The following is a 13,643-nucleotide window of genomic DNA, read 5'->3' on the forward strand; positions in this document are numbered from 1 at the left end:
AAGTCAGTTTCTCTCTATTTTTTTCCCCCTTTAACTACCTTTGTACCTTTGCCCACCACAGCCGCCTAACATTTCCGTTGCTAAGCAAGGCAGTTGTTAAGTGAGTTTGTGCCCCCCTTTCACGACTTTTCTTTGCACAGTTGTTAAGCGAATCACTACATTTGTTCAGTGAATCACGTGGTCGTTAAACGAATCTGGATTTTTCCCATTGACTTTGCTTGTTGTGAAGCCGGCTGGGAAGGTCGCAAATGGAGACCACACGACCCAGGGACTGTTTTAAATACACGACAGATACCAAACCTAAAAAATTTTTAATTTTATTTTATTTATCAATTTCATATATACATTCACATTATATGATCTCATAACTGTTATTAATATGTATTTATAACAATTTTTCCCTACTGTTAACAATATACTTGAAGATGCTTTTTAACATCCCATAGATCCATCTACTTCTTCTTCCCTCCCTCTTTCCTTCCCTTGTTTCTTCTCTCCTACTCTCCTTCCTTCCCTCCCTCCTTCCCCTTCCCTCCTTCTCCTCCTTCCCTCCTTCCTTCCCTCCTCCTCCTTTCTTCTCCTCCTCTCCTTTTCCTTCCCTCTCCCCTTCCTTTCCTCCTTCCTTCCCCCCTTCCTTCTCCCCCCTCTCTCTCCTACATTCCCTCCTTCCTTCCTTCCTTTCCTCCTTTCTTCTCTCCTTCCTTCTTCCTTTCCTCCTTCCTCCCCTCCTCCTTCCCTTCCTTCCCAAACACCTAAATTTTGATCCCATGACGATGAGGATGCTGCAACGGCCTTAAGTGTGAAAACTGTTCACAACTTTTTTCAGTGCTGTTGTAACTTCGAACGGTGACTAACGAATGGTTGTATTTGTGCCGTTGCAACTACCGTTTCCCTGAAAATAAGACCTCCCAGTATAATAAGCCCCATCAGGCTTTGAGCACATGCACTAAATAATCCTCCCCCAGAAAATAAGCCCTCCCCAAAAATATTGCAACACTGCAGCAGCCTCCTGCACCTCAAAATAATATCTCCCCCAAAATAAGGGCCAAGCGCTTATTTTTTGGGGGTGTCTTATTTTGGGGGGAAACACGATATGAATGGTCACTAAATGAATGGTTGTAAGTCCAGGACTCCCTGTGATGTATCTGTTTTCTCCTCGTTTGGGCTCTGCAAGGCTTCGGTGGCAGCAAACTTAGAATATTTGAGCAATTCATCTGGTGGGGTTATTTTTCTTGGCCTAGCTTGACTGATTCAAGTCACACTGGATGGTTTTTATGGCCTTCCTTTTCTCTCTCTCTCTCTCTCTCCCTGGTTGGGGATGCATAGTTCTTGACTGAGACAGCCTGGTCTTCCATCCAGAAAGTCATTTGTTGACTCTTGAATCCAGGGTCATTGGGCCTCCAGACAGATTCCTACCACCCCCTTTAAATGAAATGTGAGGCTCCCCCCCCCCGCCCCACCTCAAGTGAAACCTTTGTAGGAGGTTGTGAAGTTAAAAGGAATTTCAAATCAGGCTTAGCAAAGTATCTCAGGGGTTGGAGGAGGTTAGGGCGAGTTTCCCTTAAAGCAAAATGGGAGCCGAGGGCCTCTTTCATCTACAGTAGAAATCTCCAAATATAAACTTGTGGACTTCAACCCCCAGAATTCCTCAGCCAGCCATACTGCCTGGGGAATTCTGGGAGTTGAAGTCCAGAAGTCTCAAGGTTGCCAATTTTGGAGTCCCTGATCTGTAGGTAGCCTTTGACTTAACAACCATGCTGCCTGGGGAATTCTGGGAGTTGAAGTCCACACAGTTGCCAAGTCTGGAGCTCCTGATCCACAGGTAGCCTTTGACTTAGAACCACAGTTGGGACCAGAACTTCAGCCACTAAGCAAAACAGTTCTTAATTAAGGCATATCCAATTTTAGTGTCAACTCACAAAGCATCCCTGGCCTGCTCTCAATCTTTTCCCCCCCTGTGGTCATTAAGCGAATCACCATGGTCATTAAGGGACTCTCATGGTTGCTAAATGAATTTTGATCATGTGACCATGAGGATGCTGCAATGGTCATAAGTATGAAATACGGCCATAAGTCAGTTTTTTCAGTGCCGTTGTAACTTCGAACAGTCACTAAATGAACTGTTGTAAGTTGAGGATGTGTAAAAGGGCAAAGATGGGCACGCTCCAAATATTTTGGATGAATAAATCAAATCATGTATTGATTGAAATAAGTTTGGATTGTGCTACTCTGCATTAACAAGAGTGGCACAAGGTGGATAATATTGTTATTTATTTATCATATGGCGTATTCACATCATATTTCAGTTAAAAAGGAACAGAGGTAAAAGAGAAAGCGCAGAATATAAAAACTGAAATCTTAACAGGAAGATTACAAAGATATCTAAGTTACAAATATAGCTTTTTTACTTCATATGTCACAGCCAGGAAATCAGCAAAATCTCCCCGATAGGCTCGGCTTTGGCACGTTGTTTCTGTGGGTTGATAATATTGCACTGTTGATGGCCTATTCCTGAATTCTGACTTGTTTGTTCTTTCTTTCCTTGACAGATTACAGTTTCTGGCGGTGGGCTCCCCCCAGTCAGTACCCTCACCAATATCCACAGCTTTTCCCATCACACCCCACAACAATCCCAGAACCTCATTATGACACCTTTATCAGGAGTCATGGCTATCACACAAAGTAAGTGCTTTATGAGTTAGACAAACGTCTTCTTGTTCTTAGAATTATTCGTGATTACCTCTTTCCTTGTATAGCACCATGAGGAAGCAAAGAGCTTTTTTGCAGAGTCCAAAAGGGCAGGATCCTGTCTGAGAGACTTTGCAGAATATTACTATCTCTTCCTTTCTTCTTACCTGCAATTGTGACTGCCTATTGTAGCACGGCACTGGTTTCCATGGGTACTAGTCTCCAATTGCTCAGTAAATATTAAGAGAGAAATTGATTTTGGTGCACTGTGAGAAAAGAAGGAAATTGAGATTAAAAAAATGAATCAGTGATGAAATCAAGAGGTGAAAGAGAGAGTGACAGAAAAAGAAAGAAAGAGAAAGAAAGAAGGAAGGAAGAAAAAGAAAAGAAAGAAAGAGGGGAGGGAGAGAGGAAGGAAGGAAAAGAGAGAGAAAAAAGAGGAAGGAAAGAGAAGAAAGAGTGAAAGAAAAGAAGGTAGGAAGTGTTGTAATATAGTTCCTTGTGTAGTGTGTCCTCCATGGCCCAGTTCATACTAGGGCTTGCAGAGTCACGCTGAATCACACAGGAGAAAACAAACTCCTAGAATGCCATAACATCCTGATAGTTCATAACATAACATTCTGAGATGTGCCTTACCAATGACGTCCAGGATTTGACCATATATAGACTGAGCAGTAGATTAGAAATTGTACTTTTACAGGCTGTCTTTACCCACATGCTATTGCTCCTCCTGCCTTTGTCCTATCTCAATAAAAGGGGCTACCAGACCCCCAATCTGGGTCGTCGCTCCATCCCGAGAAAGGTTGTCTCCTGTCTTTTCTCAACATTGGCCTCATGGGCGAACCACGGAAACGTTACAAGGAAGGAGGGAGGGAGAGAGGAAGAGAGAAAGAGAGAAGGGAGAGAGAAAGGATGGAAGGAAAAGAAAGAAAGAGAGAGTGAAAGAAAGACAAAAAAAGACAGATAGAAAGGAAGGAAGGAGGGAGGGAGAGAGAAAGGGAGAGAAGGAGAGAGAAAAGGAGGAAGGAGTAGAAAAGATGAAAGAAGGAAGGAAGGAAAAAAAGAAAGAGAGAAAGAAAGAGAATGAGACCATAATATTTTGTGCCTCTCATCCCAAAACGACTTGAAAATTGAGGAACTCTGCTAGAGGAGAGGTGATCAAAAATGAAAATGGTGGCTCACATCTCCGGGTTAAAGCCCTATCCCCTTTTTTTATTTTGCAAAAAGGGAGAGAGCTTCAATCATGTCATTCCAATAATAGTGATTTAAAAAGTAGTACTAAAGGTGTTTTTTCAAAACGCTATTGGGCTTTCTTTCTTTCTTTTCCTTGAAGATCTTTCACTTCTCATCCAAGAAGCTTCTTCAGTTCGGGCTGAATGGTGGGGAATAGAAGGATTTATTCCCCATCATTCAATCAGAACTGAAGAAGCTTCTTGGATGAGAAGCGAAATGTCTTCAAGGAAAACCAAAGAAAGCCCAGCTGCCTTTTGAAAAAGCACCTTTGGGACAACCACGACATGGATGGATGACAGACAATCGCCATAGACATTTAAAAGTGGTAGTAACCCCTAACTAACCTTGGTTGATACTGGGAGTTAAATCAAGTGGAACCTGATTCGTGAGATGGTGAAGAATCCTAGCTTTATTTTAAATTATGCTTGGAAGACCAAATTCTTGCTCCAGATTCTGGATTGTGGGGATGTGAGATTCTGTCAGGTGCATTATGAATTTTAGTGGACATTTGTTCCCCCAGGTCAGGGGTCAGCAAACTGCGGCTCTGGAGCCGTATGTGGCTCTTTCCTCCCTCTGCTGCGGCTCCGTCACCGGTCGATGCCACAATTTTGAGAGGAGCTTCCGGTGGGGGCGGGGGGGGCAGGAGAAGACTCTATGGTAAGGGGAGGGTTTTCCAGTTGTCTCCACAATTGATAGGGCTTTCGGTTATGACAGGTAGAGGAAAAAGGACACCGTGCTAGGAGGAGACTCTATGGTAGGGAACTGAACTTCCGGTCAGCTCCAGAATTGAACAGGGGGCTTCCGGTTAGGACCTTTGGGAAACGGGTCCAAATGGCTCTTTTGAGTGTTTAAGTTTGCCGACCCCTGCCCCAGGTTAACCAACTCCCCTTTTCTGTTTGGTGCTTTATATCCTTCTTTTTTTTTTTTCTACAGGTAGTCCTCGACTTACAACCTTTTCTTTAGTGACCATTTGAACTTACCACAGCATTGAAAAAAGTGACCTACGACTGTTTTCCACAATTACACCCATGACAGCAACCCCACAGTCACATGATCAGAATTCGGTTGCTTGGCAACCGGCGTGAGTTTAAGACAGTTGCACTGTCCCAGGGTCATGTGATCACCATTTGTAAATTTCCCAGCTGGCTTCCAACAAGCAAAGAAAACGGGGGGGAACCCACACACATTAAGCAAAATGCCATGTGACTGGTATGGGCTTACGACCTTACTTTCACCACAGTTTCTAAGTGAATCACCTACAATTGTTAAGCAAAATGTTACGTGACTGTGAGTTGCGACTTCCCGCAGGCTTCCCCACTGACTTTGCTTGTCGGGAAGCCGGCTGTGTGAAGATCACAAACCATGATCCCAGGACCTTGGGGTTGCTGTGATGGTTGTAAATGTGAGGACCGGGTGTACAGTTATTTTTTTTCAGTGCCATCCTAACTTTGAACACGGCTGTTATTAAGAGAATCACATCATTATCCAAAACAACCCGCGAGAGATTGTCTTTTAATTACCTTTAGCCAGAAGCAACCAAACATCTTTAACTGATACCAACAAAAAGACAATCACGCGCCAATTAAAAAAATAATGCCCTGGAAAATCAGGTTCCAGACTATTCAAATTGAGAAATTTCATCTTGGAAAATTGCAGAGAGGCTGTGCTTGTTACAGGGAAAATCCGAAGACTTTGCAGCTTCGTAATCAAATGCCTCTGATTGTCTCTCTGTCTTTCAGGCCTAAACAGTTCGCAGGCCCAGAGCGTCCCCGTTATCAACAGCGTCGCCCTACAACCGGTCCAGTTCTCCCAACAGCTGCACAGCCCACACCAGCAGTCAATCATGCAGCAGTCGGCCAATCCGATGGCTCAACAGCCGTTCATGGCGGCGGTGACACAGCTGCAGAATTCACACAGTAAGATTCTTTTGGGGCATTGGCTGAAATAGAAGGGTGAAACCTGGGAGAAGCAATGGTAACAGAGGCTGTAGGCACAGCAAGCTGTTTGCCTCTGTCTCAATCAGGAAGGTAGCCACAATTGTGCAACCCAAACCCTCTCTGTTTCTCTGATGTACAGGTGATCCTCATGTACCTGATGTGCTTGCCTCCTGAAATCATGGGTGCTCCAACACTGGATATTTTTAGAATAGATTTGATAACTATTTATCTGAAATGGTATCGGGTTTCCTGCCTGAGCAGGGGAATGGGGGGTTGGACTAAAAGACCTCCAAGGTCCCTTCCAACTCTGTTATTCTATTGGTAATCCTTTTTCTCATATTCAGGTAGTGTTGAGTTTAATTGTTTTTTTCAAACAGATATACTCATAAGAAAAAGACTGTTTGTAAGCTAAGAGCATTCTATCATCATTGGAACCAGCATTCTGCAATGTTTAGTTCCTCATAATTTTTTCTTTATCAAAAAAAGGAAAGAATTTTGCAGCTGGTGAAGTATTATTGAGAACTTTTGTTATACATGATGTCTTAAGGAGTCATGTAGGTAGAATTAAACAGCATAAGTTAAATCCTAGTAGTGGAACAAACGTGACATCTTCAAAAACGTCAAGGGAAGGGACCTTGGAGGTCTTCTAGTCCGACCCCCTGCTTAGGCAGGAAACCCTACACCACTTCAGACAAATGGTTATCCAACATCTTCTTTAAAACTTCCAGTGTTGGAGCATTCACAACTTCTGGAGGCAAGTTGTTCCACTGGTTAATTGTTCTAACTGTCAGGAAATTTCTCCTTAGTTCTAAGTTGCTTCTCTCCTTGATTAGTTTTCACCCATTGCTTCTTGTCCTGCCCTCAGGTGCCTTGGAGAATAGCTTGACTCCCTCTTCTTTGTGGTAGCCCCTGAGATATTGGAAGACTGCTATCATGTCCCTCCTAGTCCTTCTTTTCATTAAACTAGACATACCCAGCTCCTGCAACTATTCTTCATATGTTTTAGCCTTAATAAAAGTTGTTTTATTCCTGATCTGAGCCTGCTTAGCACTTTTATTAGCATGAAGGCCTCTGAGGGTGGACTTAAAATTACTGAGTTATAGAACTGCAAGGGACATTGGAAGTCTTCTAGTCCACTCCCTGCCCAGATAGAAATCCCTAGGTGAAAAGGAAGGAAACATTCCTTTTGTGGGATATCCAGCATTTAATGAATTAGAGCAGGGGCCTCCAAATTTGGCAACTTTATGACTAGTGGACTTCAACTCCCAGAATTCTGGCTGAGGAATTCCGGAAATTGAAGTCCATACATTTTAAAGATGCCAAGTTTGGAGAACCTTGGATTAGGGAATCAATGTTCACAGTCCCATTTATGTTTTTATTAGAATATATAGAATAACAGAGTTGGGAGGAACCTTCTAGTCCAACCCCCTGCCTAGGCAGGAAACCCTATACCGTTTCAGACAAATGGCTATCCAACGTCTTCTTAAAGACTTCCAGTGTTGGGGCATTTACAACTTCTGGAGGCAACTTCTGTTCCACTGATTAGTTGTTGTAACTGTCAAGAAATCTTCTCCTTAGTTCCAAGTTGCTTCTCTCCTTGATTAGTTTCCACCCACTGCTTCTTGTTCTACCCTCAGGTGCCTTGGAGAATAGCTTGACTCCCTCTTCTTTGTGGCAGCCTAATTTGTAATTATAATTATTCTAATTACATATGTTAGTTTTCCAAAAGTTGCTGAAGGTATAGCAATTTGGTTCTGTTTGGAATAAAATACTCGGTGGGAGAGCAATTTATGGCTGTAGTCTGAAATCATTGCCATTCTTTTGTCTTTGTCTCTAACACACACACACACACACAAACACACATAGAGAGTAAAGAATGACTGTTGGCCTTTTTCCACAGTGTACGCTCACAAGCAAGAACCTCCTCAGTATTCCCACACATCACGGTTTCCTTCAGCGATGGTGGTCACGGATACCAGCAGCCTCAGTTCACTAACCAATATGTCTTCCAATAAACAGGTAAACTGATGTAATGTTATTGGGGAAAATTAATACAGGCGGTACTTGACTTACGACCACAATTGGAATCAGCCAAACACCCTAATTTTGATCGCATGAACATGGGATGCTGCAGCAGTCGTAAGTGCAAGGACCGGTTGCAGGAGGAATTTGAATTGATCAAATGACTGTCTCATTTTTGTGACCATGAGGACATAGGACCATAATGGGAAGGCCCCATTATGGCCGTATTTTGAGAAATACTTGTAGGGTGAAGTTCAAGAGCTAAGGCATTCAGTGGATGTCAGTGGATGAATAACAAAATAACAGAGTTGGAAGGGACTTTGGAGGTCTTCTAGTCCAACCCTGCTCAAGCAGGAGAACCGATACGATTTCAGACAAATGGCTGTCCAATCTCTTCTTAAAATGTTAATAAAAAAATGTTAAATGTATAAATGTTAATAAAATGAAATGAAAAAAAAATGAAAAAACCTCCAGGGTTGAAGCATCCACTTCTGGAGGCAACTCATTCCACTGATTAATTATTCTCACTGTCAGAATATTTCTCCTTAGATCCAGGTTAGTTTTCTCCTTGATTAGTTTCCATCCTTTGCTTCTTGTCCTGCCTTCAGGTGCTTTGGAGAATAGATTATTCTTTGTGGTTAGCCTCTTAAATATTGAAAAACTGTTATCATGTCACCCTTAATCCTTCTGTAGGAAGTTATCACCCAGCCCTCTCCCAGAAAAATGAAATATCCTAGGAAATATTGAAAAGGCAGAATATTTCTCTGGATGTGAAAAGAAAGAAACAGGTTTGAAAAGACAGAATAGCTGCCTGTAGCTTCCTGCCCATCCCCACTTTGTCAATGGGCCATTAAGAAGGCCAAGCTAGTCCACTTTACATAATAAATGCTTCTCCACTTCAGCTCCAGGGGGATGGGATTAAAGCATGATAATATTGGCCCCAACTGACCACATGGCATCTGAGAACTCAACCAAACCTGGATTCAAACACAGCCTAGGGAATTGCCTCTGCGTGGCCCCATGGGAGTCTGACAACCAATCAGAATACATTTCTTACACAGGAACAGGAAACAGAGAGGTGGGACTGAACAGGTTATAAAAAGCCTAGCAAGCCCCTCCCTCAGCCCTTCTCTTCTTCTCCACCAACGTTGAAGCATGTGATCACCTTTTCTGTTGCCATGTCCTGTCCACCAATAAACCATCTTTCCAAGCAGCCTCCATGTCTCCAGTGTCTTTTTCCCCACTTGGAGCCGAACCCAGAAGGACATTTCTTTCATCACTTCTTTTCACCAAATTTGATGTACCCAGTTCCTACAACCCTTCTTTTTGTGTTTTAGCCTCTTATCTCCTAACCACCTTTGATACTCTTCTCTGCACTCTTTCTAGAGCCTCAAATTCTGCATAAGGGAGAGAAAATTACACAGAATGTCAGACTAGACACAAGTTGTTTTTAGCTAACAGTGAGAAGGACCAGAAAAACCCAGCTCGGTGCTGGATTAAAAACCCAGAGACCGTGAGTTCTAGTTCCACCTTAGGCCCAAAAGTTGACTTTGGACAAGTTGTTCTCTCAAGCCAACACACCTCAAAGGGTTACTGTGGTAGAGAAAACAGGAGCCAACATTATTATGTTTGCCGTCTTCACAGTACAAAATAAAAGTGGGATATAAATCTAATAATATGAAAGAATCCCAAAAAAGTGAATCTTTCGGGGGGATTAATCCTAAACGGTTCTATTTTTTTCCTCAGCAATTGGATAGAAGAAGAAATTAGCTAACTTTACACAAAGTGTGTGTGTGGGGGGGAAACACCCATGAAGGCATCCTGGTTTTTACACTTCTTGATATTATAGCACTTTAGAGTCTTTATGAAAAATAAACCCGAGAGTCCTTTGGTGTAAACCTGTCCGCTCCCCCCCCCTTTTTTTTTTTGCAATGAAAAATCGTTCTAGAGCTGACAAAAAAAACACACACACCTTTTTTCTTCCTTTTTTTCATTTTTCAAAGGCAGCTTTGCAGACTGTGGGAAATATGTGGCCTCTATCGATCCTTAGATAGTTTGAAGAGAAAACCTTGAACTTCTCAACAGATAAGCTGGCATGTGGGGGTTTCCCCCCACCCCCGCCCCCTTGGATAGACTTGTGCCAAAAATCGTAATAATGGGGTGTGTTCACCAACGTTTGGAATGCACTTTTGAATTCTGATGCAGGTAGTCCTCAACATACGACCACGATTGAGACCAACATTTCTGTTCTTAAGTGTGTTTTATTACCTTTCTTGCAGTGGTGGGTTACAACTTCTGGAGGCAACTTCTGTTCCACTGGTTAATTGTTCTCACTGTCAGGAAATTTCTCCTCAGTTCTAAGTTGCTTCTCTCCTTGATTAGTTTCCACCCATTGCTTCTTGTTCTACCCTCAGGTGCCTTGGAGAATAGTTTGACTCCCTCTTCTTTGTGGCAACCCCTGAGATATTGGAAGTCTGCTATCATGTCTCCCCTAGTCCTTCTTTTCATTCAACTAGACATACCCAGTTCCTGCAACCGTTCTTCATATGTTTTAGTCTCCAGTCCCCTAATCATCTTTGTTGCTCTTCTCTGCACTCTTTCTAGAGTCTCCACATCTTTTTAATATCCCGGTGACCAAAACTGAATGCCGTATTCCAAGTGTGGCCTTACCAAGGCTTTACAAAGTGGTATTAACCCTTCACGTGATCTTGATTCTCTCCCTCTGTTTATGCAGCCTAGAACTGTGTTGGCTTTTTTGGCTGCTGCGGCACACGGCTGGCTCATATTTAAATGGTTGTCCACCATTTAATCACAAAGACTTGTCCAGGCCAGGAGTCAAGACTGACTCATAGGCGCGAAAAAAATGTAGATGCTGCGTGGCTTATTCCAGTAAATGCAATATCCAATATTTTCACACGAAAGATGGAGCAGTAGGAGCCTCTAACCCGCCTATCTCCATCAGTCAGGCAGTCACGCGCATCCAGGCTCCAGGAGGAGACCATTTCCTTAGCAGGCCTTGCTGATTCATCTAGCATGCACTCAACCCTAACTTTGCCCTTGATAGATGATTCTCTCCGGCCCCCCGTTAACTTTGATGCTGGCTTGTTCAAACAAGCTTGCCCGCGTTCAGGAAGCATTTCCTTCATCAAAACCTTAGCAAGACACGACTTGTTGAGTCTTTGCTGGTGATCCTGAGAAGCAGAGAAGAAATTCCGTTTCCTAGCTTTGAAAAAAAAAGGTTGTCGGCCGTCATCTTGATGGCGGTCAACATTTGGGCATTTCTGCTTTGATCTTCCTCAGATAGGCTTCCTGTCAGCTCAGAGCTAAATCTCGGCACACAGCTGAAAAACACAACAGTGCTACATGGAACCAAAAGAGGAAGAGGGAAAAAGAAGCAAATTACCATATTTTTCGGCATATAAGATGCACCTTCCCCCCCCCTAAAAGAGCGTTGAAATGTTGCTATGTCTTATACTCCGAATACAGCAATTTTTCACCTCCCAAAGCCCATTTTTGTGAAAAACGGGCCATTTTTTTTGCAAAAACTGAAGCCTTTTTGCCTTCCCTCAGGCCCCACCAACACTCTGCAAGCTTCAGGGGGAAGGCAAAAAGGCTTCCATTTTTTGCAAAAAGCACCTCGTTTTTTGCCCGTTTTCCGCAAAAGCAGGGGTGTTTTTGCCTTCCCCCAGCCCTGCTGAAGCCTGCAGAGTGCTCCGGGCAGCCGGGGAGGACAAAAACTTTTTTTCTTACTTACCTCTTTGAAATCTTGGCGTGTCTTATACCATGGTGCGTCTTATAGTCCCAAAAATATGGTATTGTATTACAGCTAGTCCTCAACTTACATCCGTTCGTTTAGTGCCCGTTGGAAATTACAAAAGCGCCAGAAAAAAGTGATATGATGATTTCACAAATTGTAGCCTCCCCATGGTCATGTGATCAAAACTCAGATGCTTGCAACTGGCTGGTATTTATGATGGTCGCAGCATGACCCCCCCTTTGCGAATTTCTGACAAGCAAAGTCAGCGGGGAAGCCAGATCCACTTAACAACCCGTGTTTTAACAACTTAATAAGCGCAGGATTCACTTAACAACTGTGGCAAGAAAGACAGTAAAACAGGACAGAAACCGTTTAACAACCGTCTTGCTTAACAATGGAGATGTTGCTCTCAGTTATGGTTGTAACCTTCCCAGCCAGCTTCCGATAAGCAAAGTCACCCGGGGGGGGAGGGGAAGTCTGATTTGCTTAACAACCGCATGAGTCACTTTGCAAACGCAGTGGTTTGCTTAACAGCCGTGGCAGAAAAAAATCATAAAACGGGGCAAAATTCACTTATCTTGCTTAACAGCAGAATTTAATTTTGGTCGTAAGTCAAGGAAGACCTATATTATGTTCGATCTTATATTTCAGTGTTGTGTTTCCCGCCTCAAAAGGATAGGAACTGGGTCAATTCAGAGAATAATTGATGAGTTACAGGCCCCCCATAGGCCTTACTCCAGTAATGGCTAACATTTTTGTTGTCGTGTGCCAACCCCCCCTCCCCACGCAGCGTGACCACCCCCCCATTTTGGACCTAGTAGGCCTCCCTGAAGCCTCCTGGGAGCAGAAATGGGCTGGGGGGCAGTGCCTCCCCAAGCACCCCCCAGCCTCTGAGCATGCACACAGGACCCCCACGCCTCCATGTGTGCATGCATGATCCTCCCATGCATGCGTGTAGGACCCAACAATCAGCTGGCCAGCGGGAGGCACGCATGCGCAGTGGAACTGAGCTGGGGCGACAGCTCATGTGCCCACAGAGAGGGCTGTGCATGCCACCTGTGGCACACATGCCACAGGTTCGGCATCACAGCCTTAGTCTGTCCATCCACAAATCAATCAATCAGAATAGAGCTGGAAGGGACCTTGGAGGTCTTCTAGTCCACTCCCCTGCTCAAGCAGGAGACCCTACCTATACCATTTCAGGCAAATGGTTGTTCAATCTCTTTCTTAAAAACCTCCAGTGTTGGAGCATCCACAACTTCTGGTGGCAAGCTGTTCCACTGGTTAATTGTCCTCACTGTTAGGAAGTTTCTCCTTCATTCCATTGATTAGATTCTCTCCTGGTCTAAGTCGCTTCCTCACCTTCTAATCACTGCTAACCTTCTTTTCTTCTCCCCCCGCAGTGTCCGTTACAAGCCTGGTGATACTCCGTCCCATTCCCTGTGCCTTTAGCAACTGGAAATTATTTTTCCACAACATCCTGCCTGGCCACCATGAGATCTGGCGGAAGGCTGCATCAAAGGCCGAGTAGCTTGCTTAGCTCGATCCCAAAGAGATCCCAGGCTCAGCCTGGAAAGAAGATTAGAAGTTTCTGTGCTGCTGCTGTTGTAGCTCTCTTCGAGGGATCCGGAACGGTGTCAGCCGGACGAAGCGTTTCCCGTGGTGTTTCCCAAGACGTATCGCTTCAAAATATGCCGAAATATTTTCCTTTTGGGGGGGCATTGTTTGTTTCTTACCAACACCAGAACAAAATGGATGCCGAACGAGAAGCTTTGGAAAAGAACCTTAAAGCTGGAGATCAATCATATTTATAAAGTGACCTACTTCTACTGGAGAGGACCAGAGAGAGGACTTGGGGCTGTGACATCAGGTTGCGAAGGGGGAAACCATCCGTGCTGTTGAACGGAACCTACTGAACTGTATATATGAGGAGCTCGGTATTCCGGCTCTCCCCTCCCTTCCCCCACACCTACCCGCAGAGATTTATATTAAACTTAAAGTTAATG

The 13,643-nt window shown here is 43.9% G+C and overlaps 1 protein-coding gene across 1 annotated transcript in view; it reads left to right on the top strand.

Moving 5' to 3' along the window:
- The window catches only part of HNF1B (HNF1 homeobox B), an 89,854-nt gene extending 76,475 nt beyond the window's left edge, over window positions 1-13,379 (top strand). The window contains exons 5-8 of the mRNA XM_032216128.1: window positions 2,550-2,682; window positions 5,661-5,837; window positions 7,759-7,877; window positions 13,041-13,379. Coding sequence (XP_032072019.1) covers window positions 2,550-2,682; window positions 5,661-5,837; window positions 7,759-7,877; window positions 13,041-13,061 — 450 coding nt within the window. The 3' untranslated portion in view covers window positions 13,062-13,379. The remainder of the gene's footprint in view (window positions 1-2,549; window positions 2,683-5,660; window positions 5,838-7,758; window positions 7,878-13,040) is intronic.
- Window positions 13,380-13,643: the final 264 nt, after the last annotated feature.

This window comes from Thamnophis elegans, chromosome 4 (assembly GCF_009769535.1).
Source record: "Thamnophis elegans isolate rThaEle1 chromosome 4, rThaEle1.pri, whole genome shotgun sequence".
Taxonomy (NCBI): domain Eukaryota; kingdom Metazoa; phylum Chordata; class Lepidosauria; order Squamata; family Colubridae; genus Thamnophis; species Thamnophis elegans.